The sequence below is a fragment of the Phragmites australis genome, chromosome 5, assembly GCF_958298935.1.
Source record: "Phragmites australis chromosome 5, lpPhrAust1.1, whole genome shotgun sequence".
In the NCBI taxonomy this organism is placed as follows: domain Eukaryota; kingdom Viridiplantae; phylum Streptophyta; class Magnoliopsida; order Poales; family Poaceae; genus Phragmites; species Phragmites australis.
In genome coordinates, this window is record NC_084925.1 from 23818284 (window position 1) to 23840867 (window position 22584).

Consider the following 22584-nt stretch of genomic DNA (forward strand, 5'->3'; position numbering starts at 1 on the left):
TTTGTTACTAGTGCCTTAGTGGTGCTCAGATGGTTGCTTGCCCTTTGCATAATTAAGCTTATATGTTCATCTTCTCTTTTTTAAATCTGTGAGCTGTTTTGCTGCTGATGATGGCTGAAACTTCTTTTTTTTCTTTACTTGAAGCATCATGATTATACATGATTTCGTTCCATGATTTAAATTATTTAACCTGTAGCATAAAACCGTGCATGCACATATGCTATTCGTGCAGCATATTCTCGAAATGTCCGCGCGATCGATCGCCTTGTGTTAAAACTTCAAACATCTTGTGGCTTTTGATCAAGTTTTCTCGATTCAGCTGATATATGGCTCATTTACGTGTGTGTGTGTGTAATTGGCTGACGTCCAATTAGGGTCGGTATAGAACACAGGTAATTCACAGGAAACAATTCAATTATGGCTTTCGATCAAGTTTTCGATTCTTGTATATGTAGCTCTTGTGTACGTGTGTATTGGCCGACCCATTCGAAGCTAATTGGCTGACGTCCAATTAGGGTCGGTATTTTCTTCTATGTAGTAGTTCACAAGAAACAATTCAATTTCTTTAGAAGTAGCTAGGGCAATTTTCCAGTGTTTTGAATAGCCGCATAGTAATTAACCTAGTAGCTTAGTATGTTGTAAAGCGGATGAGTTATCAAACTGCTACTCCCAGCAGCAGCATATATATATTCTCTCCAAAATTTAGCATTTGGACTAGATCTGCGTGAAACTTCCGCGCATGAACACAGCTAGTGCGAAGATATTCTCGTGTCCAAGCATTTGACTATTGTCCTGTTTGTATTCTGATGAAGCTGGCTAGCACACAATTCTCTTGAAAGAAAACGAGCATGTGTCGGCCGGCCGACACGAAGGATGAGCATGGGCTTGGATCATAACTGGCCACATGTTGTGGCTGTCCATGGATGATCGGAAGAGCCAAAGAACCACACGCTTGGAAGAAAAAGATCAGCGGCTGCTGCTTGTGAGCCACACACGCTTAGCAGATAAGCTGCGCCAAAGTGCGGGGAGAGAATTGGTTATTGATCAGGACCCATTTGGTTTGCACCAAAACTTGCCACCCCACATCTTAATTAATAAGCATACGTTGGGTTCAATGCCACGGCCGTAGCTCGTCACACTTCGCCTAACTAACTTGTGGTAAGGTTAGTTCTAAGCGAGCAGGACCTTAGCATCTAAAGGTGCTTGTTTTAGATATTTACCAACCCCGCATTTTTGGTACTATATCGCCAGTTTAGCTTCAGTTACACTAGCATATATGTCATGTCGGCCAAGAGTAGCACTTACGTTTGACTCTTTTCGAAGATGGCTTTTCATATGGTTTTTCTGGTATGACCTGTATAGATAAATTGAGGGGAGATAGATTAGGTAAAATTATATTTGTTGAAAAGAAGAATGTTTAATTGATTGTATTTGTCTGGATAGGTTGAACTGAATTTTTATTTGGTTGATCGAATCTAAGACCGTATGAGCGGAACTAAGAGTTGATATTGTAATTGGTTGCTCGTATAAAGATAAATTTATAATACCGACAAGTGAGTTCGTCTGCATAAGTGTATGCAGAAGACTGTATCTATCAGACCAGGCTGTAGAGAGAAGCTTGAATTAAGCTTTCCTCCTGAGCCAAACTATAGGCATAGATTTGCATCTGTCGATTCAGACTGAAACAATATATACGAACAACTAAACACGCTTCTTTATAAGATTATAGACATCCATCAAGCTAAATTACTCTTATGTAGACAACTAATAATACCCTTAAGTGAATTTTGGGCTACAAGTACTACGATACCAAAGTACAACCGCTTCGCGCCCCTAGTGCAGAGCTAGGATCAGACTACGCACAGGGCTGGATTGCTATATGGTAGGCAATAGCCTATAATTATTTGTCCTTTCATATATTTTCATGAGATTATCACGGGCATTTCAAGCATTATCCTAATGCTCCAACCCTAACACCCCTGGGTGTAGTAGATCCACCTCTGTCGCCACCATGAGCCGCCTGAGCTACCATCTTGTAATCTTAGGTTACCACGGACACTTTGGGCTTGTTTTGAACTAACAGAGGTATTGCTCTAAGGAGTTTTCAGAATTAGTTCGAATTTGAATTAAGTTCTTAAGGTTTGATCCCGATTCCCGCTTTTGAACAGGCCCGTTAGTCTCTCTCCCGGTCTCCGTAACCATTTCCTCCGTGAGGACCCAATCAGGCCACTAAGCTCCGCCGAGCTCGGGCTATCCGCTTAAGTTGTGCCGTCGAGCTCGGCGCTATGCTCTGGCACCCATCTGATCTGCTAGCAGCTACCTTGGGCTCGTGTGCTCCGATCCAATCCACTCTGCATGCTCTCCCCGTAAGCTTGTTTTGACCGGATCCAGTTCCCTGACTTTACACGGGTAAAGGCAGAGATAAACAGTATTCTATGAAAGTAGATACAATAATTCGCAATTAGATAATGTGGTATGGATTCGGTTCATAGAAGTACTCACAGCGAACTAAAGTCAGGTAATGTACTTCTCTGACTTTAGGATCCTCTTCCCTGTTGGCCGGCGCGATCGCACAGCTTGCTCGCCTGTGGTTCTCAGCACCGACGATTGTTACACTATCAACTGTTGTCAGCCATGCACGAACGCAACCTGCAGCTTCCTATAGCTAAATATATATATATATATATGCACCTTTTTGCGCACATGCATGCATGACTTCAACCATCCGTTGCTCATCATCCATTTGCTGAATTATAATATCCATATGTATCTGCACAGATGTAAACCTACACTAGAAAAAAGATGCAAATTGTTTTACTTAAAAAACAAAGGAGAAAAAAGAAATCAAGGAGGTGCGTGGTATCTGCAGTCTGCAGCTGGAGAGGTATGGGCGGCTCCGACTCGTAATAGGATTTGACAGCTACTGGTGGCAGGCAGGTGCGTTTTTATTGGCCGGCTGGGGCTGACTTGGTGTGGTGTGGGTCAGCCGGCCTCTGACACGTTCTTCGTCGATCCATATATTGTATTGCAATTGCAGCGGAGAAGTCAGCCCGAACCGGGTCACTGAACATACCTCGCGGCTACAACTACATATGCATGTGAGCAGTTACGCCCCTTGATATGTATAATGAGTGTATGTAACAACACATGTCAGCTCGATATTACAGTCTAGATATTACGTTTTGCTCCTCAGCCTGACTCGACGGATGGAAGCAACCAGTGCAGCGGGCCCACTAGTCAGCGTGTTAGGGTTACCTCATGCACACGTGCACCCATTCTTGATCTCACTCGCGCATGCCTCCACCCATTCCCCTCCATATTGCCGCCTCCACTCGGTCCTCTGCATCCCCTCTGGCGGATCGATCCCTTCCGGTGAGCTCCCTCTATCCAGGGTGAGTCGACGCCTGGCGCCCCTCCTCTGCTAGAATCCCTCTCGGTTTTCAGCACTCACACCCTCCTTCGGCTGGATCCCCCTTTGTTTTGTTGGCGCGCGGTGGTTCGTGATCCACCAGTTGGATCCTCACTGTCCTCACCACCGGATCCTACCCTCCCCCTGTTTCTCCATCATTTTTTTTTTTTGCATGACACCTAGGGTCGGCCTTTCACCGACGGGTCAGATCCTCCCCATCCTCACCTCTTCTTCATTTCTCTATAGGTCCACAAGGTAGCGCCGATGAGGAGTCCCCTCCATCCCCTCTGGCGAGCTCCCCTTCCGAAGCAGTGAGGTAAGGCCATGACCACGTCCCTCTCCCTTCGTTCATCATTTGATGTATATTTCTAAGTTTAATTGCAATTCATGCTTAGTTAAAATGGTTAGATGGATGATTTGATTGTCAAGCCGTGTAAAATCATTGCTCAGGATATTGGAGTAGTTGCTACAATGTGTGCGTACACACTGTTTGTGTACAAGCGTGCATGCCGTACACGACTTGTTACCTACAGTCCCTTAGCTGAAATAGACAAAATTAAAGTGGCAAACCTAAGGTTCGTTTTGCATAATGATGACCGGCACTGTATAGAATAGCTTCTCGTAAGGAGAGCCTCCTTTTTCCACTTATGCACATTCCTTAGGACAAGATGCTTGCTTAGAGACACAATTAATACCTTGTTTGAGGAATAAGTTGTCATGTTCTTGCAAGTGATTGGCCATAATTGTAGGTTTAGGTTGATAGTGCTTAATTTTTTAAGGGGTTTGGAAACAATTAGCAGATGCATTGGAGAGGGATGATGGTTTAAGTGTGACCCCAGGTAAGTGTAGTTAGTTAAGTAACATAAAATTGTTAGTGAACTAAAAAATATGCTTACTTGAATGATATTTCTCTACTTGGTCGATGCAGGATATGCTATTCGGCCTGGGTTCCTTCCACCATATTGTGGTTGTCGGTAACACTAAAGGGAGTATGGTGGAAGGAAACTCTCGTGACCAAAGAGAGTTGTTCAATCTAAAGCATTCCTCTCTTAGGGTCATAGTGAAACGGGCTTTCGATGCATTGAAGAACCGTTTCAGAATTATGCACAACAAGTCATTTCACTCATACAAGACTCAAGTTAAGTTAGTGCTAGTCTGCTACATTTTGCACAACTGGATCCTAATGCATGGCCAATGTAAGTATGTCCCTACGGAACAAGAGTGGACTCCAAATCCTATAGAGCCTGAAGCGCATGACGATGTTGCATATGACAACAACACTTGGGCAGCAAAGCGGGATGAGTGGGCACTAGCTATGTGGAATAGTAGGGGTAACATGCGTGTGTGAATGATGTGACCATGTAATGTTTGTTGTACTTTATCAAACAATTAGAACTTGTAATAGTTGGTACTTGTATTTATGAGTTGTATTAATTTGTACTTCTATCAAGTGCTATTCTATTATATGTGCTTCTGCTTGTTCATGTCAATTCATGTGGTGTCCTTATTTTCTTGTGTGTTCCAATACATGTGCTTACTTCTGTTTATTCATATAAATTTGTGCTTTATGGCATGTGATGGCCGATCATGGTGGTAGTGGTGGGCCGAGGACTAACTTGAAGTGGATATCTCACATGTCTAACATCATGTTGCGCTGTTTGGTTGAATTGATAGAGAGTGGAGTGAGGACTGAGAAAGGATTCAAGGAGTTGCACCTAGACACTATTGGAAGACAAGTGACTGAGCAGACTGATGTTGAGGTTAGCGGAAATCAGGTGTACAACCACCTCTGCAAGTGATGTGAAAGGTGGGTGATGCAAGATGTGGAAGCTCAGTGGTACCTTGTGGGATGACACAATGTGAGGAACCATCCAAATAGTATTCCAATTAATCATTAGGATGATTATTTGTTTAATCACAACCATGATAATTAACCGGAATACTATCCTGATAGTCCCGACACGTGTTTTGTGCTCAAAATCGAAACACATGCCTTTCTAACACATAACATCACAACAAAGCTTAAGAAAGCATGAGTAATTAAATTATATTACAAGTTCATAAGTATTTAACCATTTACAACGATTTACATCAAAAAGGAGCTAGGAGGATAAAGAATAGTTTACCTCCTAACCAAACTAGAAATTACGCAGCGGAAGATTAACACCTATTAACACCCAAAAGTCCTAAATAGAACTTGGCATAGCCTTAAGAGGTATTGGGCAATCCGGTAATAAAATCCATATCGATCTCTTCTCACTTCCAGCAGGGAATAGGCAATGGTTAGAGTGTACCGGCCGACTTAAGATGCTAGGCCTTTACTCTTTGGCAGATGCCACACTCAGTAACATATTGAGCGATTTCTCGCTTCATGTGAGTCCACCAGAATCTCAGCTTGACGTCTTGGTACATCTTGGTACTCCCCGGATGAATACAACGAATCATAAGCTTCTACCAGAATTTTCTTCCTCAGTGTCTCAACCTTTGGAACCACTAGCCTCTTCCCAAACCATAAGACACCCTGATAATCTTCAGAAAAACATATAGCCTTGCCTCCCTTCATTTTCTCTCGTATTCGGGCCATACCCTTGTCATTCCTTTGAGCTTCTTTGATTTGATTCAGGAGGGTGGATTTGATCTCCAAGTTTGCAAGAAATCCCTCTGGGACCATTTCGAGTCCAAGTCTCAAGTAAAACTGTCATCCCTAGATGTGATCAGTCACTCAGTCATCCAAAAAAATTATAAAAAAGAACAGAGCAAGTCAGTCTTTAGTCTTTACATACCCGTCGTCCGCAGGCATACCCAATTACCCGCCAATGGTCTAGAACTTCAGATGCAGAACTCAGAAACCGAAGACTTTCAACAATCGTGTTGTGATTGAGAAATCCATTAATTTGGAAAGGAAACTCAAAGTCAAATAGCACCTTCATCAGCTAGCTATCGACCACTAACATACTACTGCATTACCTGGTCACTAAGCATAACATCATTGTTAATGGTGCACAACACTCCTATGCACATATATCCGTTGGGTAAATGGATGTTACGGGTATGGGTAAATCATATCTATACATATGTCCATATATCTGTCGGGTAGTGATCTGTACCCATAATCGTGCCCACGGGCAACAAATGAGGTACAAACTTAACTCTATTAGGGTTTTATTCATGGTTAAATGAGTAAAAGGGTAAATTTACCATCCCTATGTGTGGTCAGTCACTCGGTCGTCCCAAAAAAATTATAAAAAAGAACAGAGCAAGTTGGTCTTATGTCTTTACTTATGTGTGTTGGTGTGGAATTGGGCAACATCTCGCCAACACGGGTCCGTCAAGGATACTTGTCGCTTTTCGCAACGATGCGTGACTTGTTTACAAGCAAACAAGCAAAGGTTTCGATCGGTAACCTTGAGGATTCTTGTTATATAGTATTCTTGTTACTTAACAAAGTTCATCTGATTGGAAAAAATAGGTTCTAGGAACTTGGTCTGGAGAAGGGTTAGGGTGATTGTGCTAAGCATGAGAAAGAGACTATTCACCTTCTCTTGGACCTTCTTGAGGCCCTAGATCCGTCCACATTGGAGAAGTTCCTTGGAACAATCCCTATGGTGTTCAATGTTGTCATGCTCTCCCCCCATGGTTATTTCGTCCAAGCTAATGTCTTGGGTTACCCTGACATTGGAGGCCAGGTAAAATCCTTACTCAATTTTGACAATGATACACTCTTTGGCCACTAAACTTGTTCTTATCAATCTTCGTTTATGATTACCTACATGTTGTCTACATTTTAGATCAAGTCCGTGCTACGGAGAATGAAATGATGCTGATGATCAAACAGATTGGTCTTGATATCACACCAAAGATCCTTATTGTAAGTGTCATATCTGATATGCTAAGCAAAAAACTTTTAAGCTAAAATGATGCAATAGTGAGGATTTCTTTGGTTTTGCACTAGTCACCAGGTTGCTCCCTGATGCAACTGGCACCACCTGTGGTCAGCATCTTGAGAAGGTCCTTGGCATTGAGCACTGCCAAATCCTTCGTGTGCCATTCAGAACTGAAAATGGAATTGTTCGCAAGTGGATCTCGCGCGCGTGCGATATATCTTCTATCTCTATCATTGTGGATGTGAACTTGATCCTACAATTCTCATCCTTGCTATTATATTCGCATCCTCTGGTGAATCAACTAATATTCATACTTATTTTACTGATTTTAGCATTTCTCATATTATTTATGCTTATGTGTGTCTTAATTTTGGAATCTTCAGCTGAAGTAAGTGCTGTGGACAAAAAGTATCGCTTCAAAGAGTAATGTTGCAAGTGAAAAGGTCAAGGATGTTGACCATGGTTACTTGCATATCTACATCAATTAGTTGTTGCAAGGTTCACATTGACCACTATCCTTAGTTCTATTATGATTTCTCATCTGTTTACACTAAGTATACAGTTGCATTATTATTTAAAAATAGAAGTATTATTTATTTTCAACTTCTGACTCGAAAGTTCAATTTTTTTCTTGCTGTTTGTAACTTCTTTACTGAATAGATGGGCAAGAGATTGATTGAAATTGCCAAAAAGGAAAGTACTCAAGCTAAAGAGTTGTGATTCGTATCTTTTCTGGGTTCTGCTACAAATTTATGATGAATATATTTCTCCTTTTACAGCTATTAACATGTATTGTCCTTTCTTTAGTAATTACACTAACTGCAGCAATGTGTGTTGCATTCATATTGTATTGTTGTATACGGTCTCTTGTATGATTCGGTAGCTCATGGATACACGCATCATCATCTTTTGATGTTGGTATATTTTGTGTAGGATATGATCTAAATATTATTCGTTGTAACATTTAGAAACCGTAGCAACATACGGACACAATACTAATATATAATAAATAGTTATATATCCTCATCAAATATGCATTCAAATTGAACTTCCGTGAATAGTTTCAAGTGAATAGAGTGATCCTGTGGCTCTATATCATCCTATCCTTGTCTCTTAGTTTCTACCGGCCACCACCGTAGAGAAAATTTACAATAAATTAAATTTTATGACCATTCAGTAAGACACGTATCTCTGTTCTTGTGATACCAATTAAACACAGTTGGCACAAAAGCGAGGATGATGGAACATGATGGGCGCTATTGTGAGGTCAAGGGTACGACATAGACCAAGTATAGAAGTGCAAGAGTAACATAATATGTGCCTTAATGTGGCTGCGCCAGGCACAGCGACGGAGCTACAGATGTATGTAGCATAGTAGCTTGATCATACGGAGACATATATGTAGGTGCCGAAACAAGCAATGCGATAGGTCACACCTAGCGCTAATTTTTGCAGTAACACCTGACATTTAGTTAGTAGTTCTATAGCTCCGACATTTCTGGTTGATAAAGCTTTTAGTTAACCTACCACTCAATCCAACTTATTAAGGCTAAGGGGAGTAATGCTACACGTATAAAGCATTTTATCAAAACTCTACTTACCTGCTCATGTAGCCAACAATAACTTTATCTACTGTAACTATATGATACCTTTTAGTAATTGTTAATTTTAAATCAATATTCATGATTGTTATTGTCTACGTGTAAGTAAAATTTATGTAAAATTTTTTATAGGTGTAGTAGCATTACTCGGCTAAGGGAGTATTTGGTTTTTTACTTTGTTGGGTTAGATTTGACTATACGAAAGAATTTAGTATTCACTTGTTTTTTTGGCGTCTTCCTACTGTACGGTCTATTTTATACACCTTTTAGGATGTAGAATAGAAATTGAACTCTCGTCAGCTCTTTCCACCCATAAAGTTTTGTCACTGGACTACAAGCACGTCCGCGTCCACTTATTTTGAAACAAAGTCCACCCAATCTCTACTATTGCTAAAGAATTTGCCTTCAATTTTTTATGCCAAATTTAACCTATCTCAAGAACTCGCCCAGCTGTGTCCTAGAGCCGAAGACGCGGCCCAAACAAGGTTTCATTTACCGACCGGAGCTCGGTTACCGAGCTCCGGCGGTAACCGAAAATGCGCGATAACCGCGGTTACCGGTCAAAAATTCAAAAAAATTCGGAGAAAATTCATTCGGCAAATTTTAAATTTTTGCGAAAAAATCATGTTTTTGCCCTCTCGGTAACCGAGCGGTTTGGGTCGGTTATCGAGCGGTTTGGGTCGGTTACCGAGCGATTTTCTCGCATTTTTGATTCGGTCGGTTACCGAGCGGTTTGGGTCGGTAACCGCTCGGTTTTCTCGATTTATCGAGCGGTTTTATCGAATTTCAGCGCAGTTCAACAAAAAAACTAAAAAAGGGTTCAATCTTGTAAAATCAATAACTAATTCATCCGAGCTTCAAATCAAGTGAAACAAATTTTGTTGGCTTCCTTGTAACATGATCTACATGATAAAAGTATTTATACTCATAAAAAAGTTCAAAATTTTCTGTGAGAAATTTTATTTGTTAAACCAAGGTAAATGCATAGTTTACTCTTTGCTAATCCAAAAATCATGAAACTAATTTTGTTAGTCTTCTTACATGATCCTATATCTTTTAAAAATATATGAACTCATGAATTAGTTATTGTAACATGCATGATTGTGTAAATGTGTTGCGACTAGATTAATTCATAACTGACCCATCACACCTTAAAAATTAGTGAAACCACTTTCATTAGATTATTTATATTATGATTTACGTAGAAAAAATAATAGTAGACATGAAAAAATTAATTACAGTGATGTTTCTTAACATATTCACTTTATGCTTGTGAACTTTGTAAAAATCATAGAGAATTTAATAAAACTCTAAATAAAGTGAAATCAATTTTAAAGATTCTCTTAAAATACGTTTTATACAAGAAAAATATGTGTTTGCATGTTACACTTTTCTTTAACGTGAGTTAATAATTGAGCCGCGCGCTTCAATTTTTTTCATTTTTTTTCAAACTTTCTCCCTATAGAATATGATGCAAACGACATTATTTTTAAAAAAAAATTTCACAGAAGTTCTTAGAATTATGTCTAGTTTTTTTTAAGATTTTTTTGAATTTTATTTAAATTTTTTTATTTTTTCGAATTCAAATTTCGGTTACCGAGCGGTTTTTGAAATCGGACCGGACCGAGAAGGTCGGTAACCGCGATTTTTGAGCGGTTACCGACGGTTTTTTGAACCCTGGGCCCAAATCAGGGGCTTCCAGTTTGCTGCGATTTTTTCTTGCCCGGTGCCCCTCTGTTTCACTGTCACCGCACAAGCTGCGCCCACACCTTTCTCCTCTCCCGATCCAGCGCAAGCAAATCTCACCGCCGCCTCCTCCTCGTCTCCTCTGCCCGGCCGGTCCCTTCCCCGACGGATCTTCCACCGGTCGCTCCTCCCGCACGCGTCGCCCATCCACTGGGAGAGATCACCGGGGCGAGGAGCCATGGCGGTGCCCTTCGTCTACCGCAGCTCCTCCATCGCAACAGTATGTCAGCGCTCCCCTTCTGTCCCCCCTGATGCCGATCGAGAGAGACTGCGTTTCTGATGGTTTTCTCCCTCGCCGTCGCTCCGCTCCGCGCAGGGGGTTGCTCTGCCGGCCACCTCCAGAGCTCGCCGGGGTGGTAGATCCGCCCCTGGACTTGTATCGATACCACTTGCGATTATGCATGCTTACATAAACTCGTGTGATTATCAAACTAATTCTCAGTTTTAATTTGGATTGAAGGTGGATTTTCTGATCTGATACTTACAAGATTGGGTTAGAATCTACATGTCAAGAAAGTATGGCACCAGGAAGCAAGGCGGAGAGGGAGAGAAAAGCAGCATTAGATGCTGGAGCATGGATGTTCAATGTTGTGACATCTGTTGGTATCATCATGGTCAACAAAGCCTTAATGGCTACACATGGTTTTAGTTTTGGTAAGGCAGTGCTTTAATCATCATTCCTGATCGAATCGTGCATAATGCCTTATTCATGTGTGTCATCACTTCTATCTAAAATTAAACTATGATTATGCAGTAAATCAATCAGACGTCTTGTACTAATTTGTTTGCTACTGTTTACTTGTACAGCTACAACATTGACTGGACTTCATTTTGCAACCACAACCTTTATGACATTAGTAATGAAATGGCTGGGGTATATTCAGCCATCCTATTTACCATTACCAGAACTAGTAAAATTTGTCTTTTTTGCGAACCTATCAATTGTTGGGATGAATGTCAGTTTGATGTGGAACTCTGTTGGGTTCTATCAGGTGAGGACAGAAACTTTGTTATTCCATCTTCAAATTGTAATGGAATGCATAGAGTAAATTGTGTGCTTTGCTTTTTCAGATTGCGAAATTGTGTATCATTCCAGTGTTGTGTTTTCTGGAAATCCTATTTGACAAAGTCCGTTACTCAAGAGATACAAAGCTCAGCATACTGCTTGTCCTAGTAGGTGTCGCTGTGTGTACTGTTACTGATGTTAGTGTGAACTCTCAAGGGTTGATAGCTGCAGCAATAGCAATCTGGAGCACAGCACTACAACAGCATGTGAGTATTGTGGATTATTACAATATGGCCTTTGCTGTGCATCTTAATGTATATCACATGTTTCCTAATGGGATCTATCCTGCATTAACCCTTATAATGGCTTGGTTTCTTAGTTAGAAGTTTTCAACTCTTAATTTTTCAACAATAGAGATGTGACAGATTTTTTGTCTACAGAGTTTCAAACCTTTCGGGTGAATTATTATGTAATCCAGACTTCTTTTCTGTGTTTCTTGGAGGTTTAGTGAGCAAAAGAATCTAGTTCTTTCCTTCACTGCTGCGTTGATTACTCAGGTCCAAAAGATAGTTCTGTAATTTTCTGAACAAAACATTGAACTTCTGCGTCTTGCTAGCTTTTTTTAATCTAACTAGTGTTGTCCATGTGCCCCATTTCACTTCTCATGACAACTTGTTATGCTATTATCACTTGTTTTATTTCTTTTTCCCTTTTGTGCTGCAGTATGTTCATACCCTTCAACGGAAGTACTCGCTTGGCTCATTCAACCTCTTGGGTCATACTGCTCCAGCTCAGGCAGCATCATTGTTGATTTTGGGACCTTTTGTGGACTTCTGGCTGACCAACAAAAGAGTTGACACATTTAACTACACATCAATAGTTACAGTACGTGATGCTTATTCTGAATTGATCCTCTGCTTATATCTTTTGCATAATTGTTGCATGAGGAACCCATCTATTCCAGTTGCATCTAGATCAGCATTGTACTCCCTCCAGTCAAAATATATTGATGCTTTGGACATCAGGACGGTCCAGAAAGCGCATCTTTGACCATAACTTTCGTCACAATTTACTTATACAACCTATAAAAGTTATAATACTATGAATTTTCTTTTAGATAAGTGAGCAAGTCTATAGAGTACAGACGTCATTTCCATGTCCCATCTGAATATTCAAAAAGATATTTATAGCCGATGTTCATGAAGTTTGACTTCACGCATTCCCAAAATATCACCCTTGTGCGGCTGGAGGGAGTAAGTTTTATATATACCCATGATACCATCTGAGCTAGATTTTTGGGACTATCAAGTGAACATTGTATCTTGGAATTATGCACATTTATCTGTTCGGTTTGGTGGCCAAGATTTTAATTAGTGATGTCTGATATGGGGTTTAATTCAATATTTGAGATGACCTGTTGTCCATCGACTACGCCTTTCGGCCTAATCTTAGGCCTTGACTGGAAATATTCTGTTTCTTTCAGTATTTCTTTTAGCTATTAGCACAAGCCAAATGATATGAGCTTGTGGTATATGATTTGGATCCTAACAGTTCTTTTGCTTGATGTGCTTGGCTTTACCAACCTTGGCAAGACTATTTCACATTTCCTTTTCACATGTTTGAATTTTCAGTTCTTCATCGTGTTGTCGTGCATTATTGCTGTCGGGACCAACCTAAGCCAATTCATATGCATCGGAAGATTCACAGCCGTTTCATTCCAAGTTCTAGGCCACATGAAGACGATTCTCGTGTTGACCTTGGGCTTTCTCTTCTTTGGAAAAGAAGGCCTCAATTTCCACGTCGCCCTTGGCATGGTTCTGGCTGTGATCGGCATGATTTGGTATGGGAACGCATCGTCGAAACCAGGGGGCAAAGAGCGCCAGGTTTACTCTGTGCCGAGCGAGAAAACTCAGAAGCATGGGATATTGCCGTCGCAATCTGAGCTTGATCAGAAGGTCTGAAATGAGAACAGCGAAAGCGAGTGCTTATCGAGCTTCGATCTAATTTACTCTTTTTTTTATACGTTTTCAAGGGAGAAGATTCTATAGAATCGTAGGCCATACTAGCACAAAGAGAGTACCTGGGCAAACGCCCATGGCTTTGCTTTTGCAGCAAATATGTCAACAGTTCAGCTGGCAGATACTTGATTTGTAATATTCACTTTGTAACTGCGTGTATTTGCTCTTGTTCTGGGCGTTCAATATACTGGCAGTATTCCATGGAGAAGTGGCTGCGCTACTGCTCCATCCTGGGTCTGCCAACACAGATCGGTTCCTGCTCTCCAGCTACGCGCGCCATCGCGTCGGCCGCGCCCCTTCCTTCCACGGGGGTGCAGGCGTGCAGCACCGCTCCAGCCTCGGCATAGTCTGCACCGCTCCAGCCTGCTTTATTTTTCGCTGTGCCAGGAGCCGAGTCACCTGCGACCTCTGCTTCACACTTCACAGACGGGCCGCCCCTATTTCCCATGTCAACATGTGTCGCAGCGGTGGGGATTCGGCACCGGCGCGTCTATAGGCTCTTAACAGTCGGAACATAATTACACAGCCATTCCTGGAGCTCATCAAGAAGTTGCACGCATAAAGTCGTTACAACGGTTTCCACAAGAAAATGTGTGTGGATCCAACGAGCGATTGCTAAAACAAAACAGAATATTATAGCTCCATGACCGAAACAGCCATACAGTTAGAATGTGCAGACCATACAATAAAGAGCTCTGAGATCATCATGCAAGCAGTCAGAATTCAATATGCATCCACCCATTTAAATTGCTCAATGTTTGAGCCAGTGAAAAGGAGGGAAGAAGAAAGTAAATGGAATATGCTACCACTCGAACTTCAATGCAGAGAAGAAACATGCAGTTAACAGTACTGGCAACGATTACCACTAATTTCCTAGCTCTTGTATCCCAGAGTGCATATACTCAAAAATTTACTGCCTCGGTAGGTCCAAACCTCCTACTTATCAGACATCTTCAGTTCCTCTTATAGTCCAAAAATGCATTTTGCACTGATCAATTACCTGAACAGGTTAAGATCTGAATGGATGAACGCCGAGTGAGACATAAACGGAACGTTAGGGTACACCCCTGAAAGCGCACACCTCATGCACTCGAGAACCGTGAAGATCTGAATGAAGGCCATTGTCATCCAGAAATACGCCATTGGTTTACCCTGAAAAACAATGCTTGGATTCCAGTTGCACGCGGTGGCCATAGCTTGTGAGCCCGTATCAAGCAGAATAGCCAATATGATGTGAAACCGCAAGAAGTGCGGCGACCACTTCCGCCTCACAACGAAGAAGTATATAGTCATGAAGATCACCAGAAAAAGCCACCCAGGGAGAAGAGCCATTGTATCAATGAAGGCATAAAGCAGCCCAAACCTTTGCAAGTAAGGATGAAGCTGGTAGATGGTGTCTGCATGTGACCACATGTTGTGCAGTGGCAGAAGATAAGGTACACATGCTAGGGTTCTCCACCACCATTTAGGCTTAGAAGATAACTCAGGGTAGCTGAACGACGATAAAGATGCTTGACAACAAACTTGAGTTCTTGAGTGCGAGTTGCAGGATGACAGCAATGGCTTGATGCCTTTAACAGGTTCATACTTTGTGAAGGAAGATATTATGGCGTGAGAGGGAAAATCAATACCAGCTGAAAAGAAGAAAAATCTTGTCAGATATAGTGTAGAAGATTAACTGAAGTCCAACACCATCTTTGGCATAATAAGATTTATGGTTTGATATAACTCGCTTTTCTAAATATAGATATGTAATTTAGCACAAATGAAGTACCATTTAGAGAAGAGTAACTACTCACTACAAGTAGAATTTCAGAACATTCCGTACGAGAAAGTCAATATAAATAACAGTCCTGCTATGCGTACGACCGGATTGTCCGACTTTGTTACGACCATAGTCACAGCAAGGCAATGGATCCCACAAGCACAGGCACACACACAGTCGTGCAGGAGTCGGATGAACCAGTCGGACGTGAAGCATTTTCCTATAAAAAATTAGTTTGTAACTTTTGTATATGTTATCGATATGAGAGGACATCCAGACCAAACTCCATCCATGTATGTAGAATAGCCTTCAGCATAATACCAACTTTAACTGTACTGGACTAGAATCTTAAAGTGGTGTTGCTTCTACATGGATAACAACTTCATCATGTATCATTAAAGACAAGGTGCCCAATGCCATACTGTCATGACTTGCAAACTGAACCTTAGAACTTCTTTTGCTGCCATTAATACTTCCAAACTTTGAACTCCTGTTGTCTTTGGAAAAACGGCAACCCAGGTTATCGAGCACTTTGGCTCTTCAGAATTAACGACAAGCATGGATATATTCCCCTTTCACTCTGTTGAATTATTCCTGGTGAGCTCAAAGAATCAATCAATTCATGTTCTGCCAGGAAGGTACATATGAACTTGAAATCAAGTTATTAACATAATCCTTCCATAGTATAAGTTCCCATTTTCTGAAAAAGAAATAAACAAATGCTGGCACTTTGGTTCAAAGGAAAAAAACGATGAAGCTTAAGCTATCCCAGTATATAGATCATCCGGATACTAATCCTGGATGATGGAGTAAGTGGCAGCAATAAACACAATGTGATTATGTTCATCCATGTCCACATGATAATTCAATCAACAGCATACTAGACTAGAATACATAGTATTAAAGAAATTGCAATTCCAAACGAAAGCCTCCTACTTCATAAACATTCCCAGGAACTCGACAGAAGTGCAAGCATAAACCGCAATATTCATTCACTCGAGTACAACTATCCGGAAGGCCGAAGGCAACAAAATAGATACCCGTACCTCTCAAAGCGAAGGATTTCTTCTCACGACGAAATGCAGGACCCTGCAGACTCAGAAACGCCGGTCTAGCATGAAAAGACGGACACGCTGGAGAACTGTAGCAGCTCACAGCAGGAATACCATACGGCCGAGCATTCGCCGTAGCCACACCTTGACCAGGAGACATGTTGTGTGCGCAGCGGCGAACCTAACGAGGGGCATTAGGGTTCAGTTATACCCCCAAAAAATGGAATCAAACAAGAACAGAGGTGGCCGGCGGCGCTACACTACCCCCCCCCCCCCCCCCCAAATAACACATTAGAAATGTTTATTACATCAATCATAACAATATCATCCAACATGCAAAGAAAAATATCAACCACCGCGATAGCAGTACCTACATTATATTCATTGAACTTATATACCAACCACACAAAGAAAAATTCTCAAGTTATGTATCACATTGCATGGTCATATTAGTATCCAATGGATAGTGCGCCATACAATTCTTTTGTGCTTCAGCATGAACTTGTTAAGTTTGATTTCCCAGCTTCCCTTCAACAAAACAACAGTCCAACATAATCACTATCTATGGAAAAACAAAAGCACAAGGCCAGGCGCAGACCAAATTCAGTAACAAAAGATCAGCAGTTCAGCACACAGCTAAATATGACGCCTGTGATCATAAATGCCTGAGCACTGATTCTTGCAACCAACCGAAGTCTCAAATTACCAGTGGTAGAAAGAGGGGCAGAACTACATTCTCCAGATATACTAGTAGCCAAGAATCAAGTAAATGCATTTATGCACATGATAATCTCTGCAAATTTCTGTTATGTGCTTGTGCGCACACTAAAATTCAGAAGCTAATTATAACCACACCGATATCAGAGAAAAATTAAACTAACAAGCAATGTATCGATCGCGAAACGTCAACTAAACCCAAAATTCCTGGGCAAAATTGACGATTCGCCACCCCAATTCCATCTAAAACTCCCACAAAACATTTCACGCTGGACCACAATTCACATCTCGCGCGAGAATTCTGACGCAAGAGGCCCCCAAATTATCATCCAATGCGCGGCAACCACATATCTAGCGGGGCACGCGCTTGCGGTTGCTGTTTGACGAAGATCGTTAGGCTACGCCCACAAACAGCTACGCGCGGCTAAGCATGCCAGTGGAGTGGTTACGGGCAAGAGCACCTGATGGTGGCTCAGTAGCAGCGACGAGATCTCCTTCTCCCTTTGAGCCTTCCTTGCTCAGTAGCAGTGACAAGATCTCCTTCTCCCTTAGAGCCTTCCTTGCCTAGCGGCGGCGTCGGAGGTGGAGCCGGCGGTGGCGGCGGCCCTGGTGGCGGTGGAGCGTGGGATTCGGAATGTGAGGAGACGCCTGCAGGCGCCAGACATAGACGTTTTGGATCGGGCCGCGGGAGGGGTTTGGATCGGGCCAGCGGCAAAATGAAAATTTGGCCGCTTTTTTGTCCGGTTAGTTTTTTTTTTTTACCGGATCCACCCCTAAATCCAGTAAACCTGTTTACCGCCGATAAAGTTTTCGCTAGGTATAGAAGGGGAGTGCTGACTTACTGTTGCAATGGAGGAGCTGCAGTAGATGAAGGGTGCCGTCATGGCTGGCCTCGCCTCACCCCAGCAATCTCTCACGATGGATGGGTGACAGAAAGCAGAAGCTGAGATCGAGAGCGTCGGTCAGTCAGGGCCCGTGCTGGGGGCTGCAGCACGGGCCCAGCCCACGAAGCACAGAGAAATAAAGGAGAAAATTCAGAAATTTTTTAAAAATCCCTCTCACATAGCACGGGCCCAGCCCAAAATGCTGAAGAGCAAAAGGCCCAGCACCTCTCCCTAGCCTGGGCTGGATCCGCCACTGAGTGGATGGACGATGCGTGCAGAAAGCAGAAGGTAGAAGGCGAGACCAAGAGCGTCGGTCGGTAGATATAAAAATAGGCTAATAAGCTTACTCTCTCTAGTTATATATATATTTTATAATACCCGGTTAAAATTTTAAAATATTTATTTGAGAATATAGTATGTGTAGATTGTCTAAAAAATACTTTGATATTTTTATTAAAAATTTGAATTCTATACACATATTCTAAAATAAAATAGCGATAAAAAATACGTCATGTATTTTTTTATCGAAGAGATTAACGTAAACTACTCCTATATCATAATTCAATTTTAGTTATGAATCCACTACTGCTCAAGAACGATGCAGCCAAGTAAGGTAGAGCTTGCTTACCAACAAAGGAATGAGTCCCTGCTCTGCGCCAGCCCGGGGAGGAGGAGGACGACGAGGAGAGTAGGAAGAAATGTGGAGTTGCAGCGGAAGGGAAGGATGCCTGATCGGATTGGAGGCCTTGGTTTTCCTATCTACTTGGTTTGTGAGTGGTCTGGGACACGGTTCGGTCGGTGAGGTGGCTCTAGGCATGCAGGTTTGGGAATACAATATGAAATATATTATGCTTCCACCTGTTTGGCCTCTAGAAGGTTTCTTGATTTTATTTTTATTTTTTAAGCTTCATTAATACTCCCTTGTTAATGCAGGGCATATTTTATTTTAGAATGTCAAACTCGGTATATTTTGACCATCTCTTAAATCTTGTATTTCTCTTATTTTAGAAAATCAAACTTTATATATTTTGACCATCTCCAAAATTCCGTATTTGGTAAGATAGAATATAGTGCTATTAGCCTCGACGGTTAGCATGTTCTGTGCCATCACTTTATTGTTCTTTAGAACTACATAAGGCTTGAAGACCATCTCTAAAATTACGAAGCTTTACACTTGAATGTAAGTTTTCATCTTTTCCTTTTAGAACTGAAAATCAACATTATTGAAAACACAAGGTTTTATGTAATACTTATCCAACTCCATATTTTATTATCGGTTAAGATTAATTGGAAAGGTTTTAGACTTTGATACCATTTGTATGATTGATTACTCGCAAACTTGACAAACAGATGGGGTGAATGATTGCGGAAGCTAAAAATAATTGTTATAAGATTAAAAATTCACCCTTTTATAAATCCATCGTGTTTTGACCTTTGTAGAGAACTTTGAAAGAAGTTTCAGATTGACTTGAAATATTGGCAACAAAAAGTAGATAAAAGTTTGGCAACTAATGCAATCTGATCTTAAGATTGGCGAGGAGGACTTCATGTCCATCCAACGGGCGAGAGATTTAATAATAATAAAAATATCATATTCCAATACACTGAACCTTCAAAACACTATTGAAATAGTCATGCAAAATTCTAAAAAAATTGGTGATGTAGAGGATGCTATCATCTAGCGCTCCACAAATGTTGGGACAAAATATGACATATAGAATTAGGAAAAAAAGATAAATTTTCTGTGTACTTCTCATGGTGTAATCCATCTCCATCACACAATAGCTTGTACACACTTCCATATAAGTCTCATGATATGATTATCTTCACGTGTATTGTTCCCTAGCCCAAATGTACTAGGCAACCTCTTGACCGTCTTAACCTTAATTCCTCCCTGAACTTAGCCCCGGTTCTTATCACCGATCATGTTCACCCTCACGAACCACCTATACATGAACAAACGAAATAAACAATTTCGAACACAAGTTTCTCCTAACTTGAATCACATCATGCCATGTCTCAAATTCCGTAATCACGTGATTAAGCTTAATCATGCATCATTAGTGTCATAATTAGTTTTGAGGTAAATTATTTAGACACACTAGAGCACTTTGTTCCAAGTTATTTGGATGAGAGAAAGAAATTCAGGAGAGGAAAGAATGTGATTCGCAGTTGAAATGAACTTTTCCTCTAACATGTGGGACCCAACACCCGGCCCCACACCTCACTCACTCAAAGAGGCAGCGGCCCCACCTGCTCTCTCTCTCTCCCTCACTCTCCCACCTGCTCCCACCCATGCTCAACCAGCCACAAGAGCAGTCGTGCTCTCTTCCCCCCTCTTTCTCTCAAGCACTCTCTCCTTCTCCCCCAAAATCCCACCTTAAGAGAAGGAATCGAGATGCTCATGTGGTGTCTACGCGATCACTAGCTCGTAAGCTATCCATCCCTCCAATTCATTTTCATTTTCCCAAAGGATTTGAGCCGATTTTGACGTCTTTTGGTGTTCATGGTTGAAGCACAAGAAGCATTGGTGTTCTTCCTCTTCCCGAGCTTTCTTCCTTCAACCGACGGTCCCCAAACTTGGCAAATCATCTTGGGTGAGTCCCCTAGGAATCCATGGCAAGATTCCGTATTTTGGTTGGACAGATTTCAAATTTGGAGTTAGGGTTGTGAAGTTCATGAGTTCTTGAGTTTCGGAGCAAATTAGAGGATTATGGATGAAATTGAGTTAGGAATCGAGTTGATAGATTAGTGAGTGAGTTCTAGACGTCCATGAGCCATTGCAAAATCTTGCTCTTCGATTTGGAATCCAATCAACCAAAGTTTCCCCTTGAAATTTCTTTTTGCGTAAGGTCCGGAGAGTCCCGAGAAATCTCTGGATAGTCTGGAGAAATCTCCAGAGACTCCGCAAGTATGGAGAATCCGAAGAAATATTCTGGAGTCTCCGCCTTTTGTATTTCTCCAGCATTGTTAGTTCACAAATGTCGTGTTTTTCCTTATGCCTTATCCATTTAGCTTGTTGTTATGCATATTGTAGCATACATTGCTGCGCTTCATTCATGCTCATCATTGCACGTATTCTTGTTTAGTGAATGAAGGAATGGAGCGTGACACAGGTGTGAGCGAAGGCGGCGATGAGCTCTCGCATTTTTGTGACTTCTGTGCGGGGAGTGTCAGGCAAACCCAAGTGCAACAAGGCAAGCAACTAATTATATTGCATCTTTGTTCAATTGAATGAAATCTAAAATTGATGAACTATGCTTATGTATGTTTGCATGTGTCGAGTCGAGATCGTGTACAAATGGGTAGATCCTATGTTGAATGCATTACTTCTACCTTGATTTGTTGTTCATCCTTTCCTTGTCGCCTTGAGTATGTTGCTAATGTCTTGGTTACAAGTCAAATCGAAATGCTGAGCAATGCATAGGTCATTCGGTAGAAGTCGAGTGGTGATTGTTTCAACGTCCGTGAGCATAGGCGATATTTACTTTCATAATGATCACAATGTTGGATATGGGTTGATAATGGTTGGATGAGTGGTGAGTATGAGACGAGATGTGGGCGGTGCTAGGGGTGTTATCTGCTTCGGAGGAAAATCCTGGGGGCAGGCCGGGAGAGGAACTCGGACACCGTAGACTGCTTGCATCGTTTAAGCACCGATCGTCGGTGTAGTTGACTTTAGCACTTACCTTACTCATCACATGCCGATCGAACGGTAAGGCGAGCTGAATACCTCTGTAGTTGTGATCATTTAGACATGAACATCGACGGTGTGAGCGAGTGGGCTTGTAAGAGGTGATAGTTTATTTCGGGAGTAGTTCTAGTACCTCCACGCCGAGTGATGCATGATCCAAATGGTTGGTGCTTATTGGGAAAGGTTGACATGAGTACCTCCTTGTATGGACCTGTGTGGTTATACAAGCCGTATGGTCCTCAAGTCATGTGGGTCCAGGAGTATCCCCTACAGGGTGTAAAAACATTTCAAAATACCGCGCTCTCGGTTATGAGCATGCTTCTGTCCATCTGCATCGGTCATAGAGTTTTCGCTTGTGGTTGATGGTTGGATATGTGGGAGAAGGTTGATTCGGTCTTTGTTACATCTATGTTTGATGGTTCCAGTTATTTATGTTCAGTTGGTTATGGCCGGGTAGAATCATGTTGTTGTTGGTTAAGTTAGTTGCTCACATCCATGTGTCTAGGTTGCTTACCGCTTATGTTTAACTTAACCATGTGGCTTTTTCTTCTTAATAGCTCAATGAATAATCCTTAGAGTTGAGCTATATATATGTTCTCTATATGGTTTAAGTCTTACGAGTACCTTTGTACTCATACCTACGTTTTCAGGTGCTATCAATGAGGAAGAGCCGGTGTTTGGCTAATTCGTTCCTGCCGATCAAGGTGGCGGGTAAGAGTAGTTCATCCTACTATCGGAGGTCATGCTTTTTGGGTGGAGCCTAAGGGCATGTGGCTCTACTCTCTTTTGTTATATAGGTTTATGTTTC

General features: G+C 41.6%; 2 protein-coding genes across 4 annotated transcripts; one reads left to right on the top strand and one right to left on the bottom strand.

The window, feature by feature from the left end:
* The first annotated feature begins 10582 nt into the window (after positions 1–10582).
* On the top strand, positions 10583–13872 carry LOC133918973 (UDP-rhamnose/UDP-galactose transporter 6-like). 2 transcript variants are annotated; one of them, XM_062363148.1, is made up of 6 exons: positions 10583–10860; positions 11101–11294; positions 11448–11632; positions 11712–11912; positions 12370–12531; positions 13278–13872. In XM_062363148.1, the coding sequence occupies exons 2-6, from the start codon at positions 11159–11161 to the stop codon at positions 13605–13607; spliced, it is 1014 nt and encodes a 337-aa protein (XP_062219132.1). In that variant the 5' UTR covers positions 10583–10860; positions 11101–11158; the 3' UTR covers positions 13608–13872. The 2 variants fall into 2 exon arrangements, with proteins under 2 accessions (XP_062219132.1, XP_062219133.1); XM_062363149.1 differs by lacking the exon at positions 11712–11912 and having other exon boundaries at positions 10587–10860.
* A 408-nt stretch (positions 13873–14280) lies between these two features.
* LOC133918974 (protein TIC 20-I, chloroplastic-like) lies at positions 14281–18147 on the bottom strand. 2 transcript variants are annotated; one of them, XM_062363150.1, is made up of 3 exons: positions 18041–18147; positions 16476–16662; positions 14281–15298 (listed from the first exon to the last, which is right to left on the bottom strand). In XM_062363150.1, the coding sequence occupies exons 1-3, from the start codon at positions 18080–18082 to the stop codon at positions 14661–14663; spliced, it is 867 nt and encodes a 288-aa protein (XP_062219134.1). In that variant the 5' UTR covers positions 18083–18147; the 3' UTR covers positions 14281–14660. The 2 variants fall into 2 exon arrangements, with proteins under 2 accessions (XP_062219134.1, XP_062219135.1); XM_062363151.1 differs by lacking the exon at positions 18041–18147 and adding an exon at positions 17660–17968.
* Between the last annotated feature and the right edge of the window lie 4437 nt (positions 18148–22584).

What these genes read in the sequence shown, in the direction of transcription:
- LOC133918973 (XM_062363148.1), top strand. Translation starts at nt 11,159, where the DNA reads ATGGCACCAGGAAGCAAGGCGGAGAGGGAGAGAAAAGCAGCATTAGAT. An exon ending in TACACATGGTTTTAGTTTTG is followed by an intron (nt 11,295 to 11,447) that starts GTAAGGCAGTGC and finishes TTACTTGTACAG; the next exon opens with CTACAACATTGACTGGACTT. An exon ending in ACTACACATCAATAGTTACA is followed by an intron (nt 12,532 to 13,277) that starts GTACGTGATGCT and finishes TTGAATTTTCAG; the next exon opens with TTCTTCATCGTGTTGTCGTG.
- LOC133918974 (XM_062363150.1), bottom strand. Translation starts at nt 18,082, where the DNA reads ATGACGGCACCCTTCATCTACTGCAGCTCCTCCATTGCAACA. An exon ending in GCAGCTCCTCCATTGCAACA is followed by an intron (nt 16,663 to 18,040) that starts GTAAGTCAGCAC and finishes GCCCCTCGTTAG; the next exon opens with GTTCGCCGCTGCGCACACAA. An exon ending in GAAATCCTTCGCTTTGAGAG is followed by an intron (nt 15,299 to 16,475) that starts GTACGGGTATCT and finishes TCTTCTTTTCAG; the next exon opens with CTGGTATTGATTTTCCCTCT.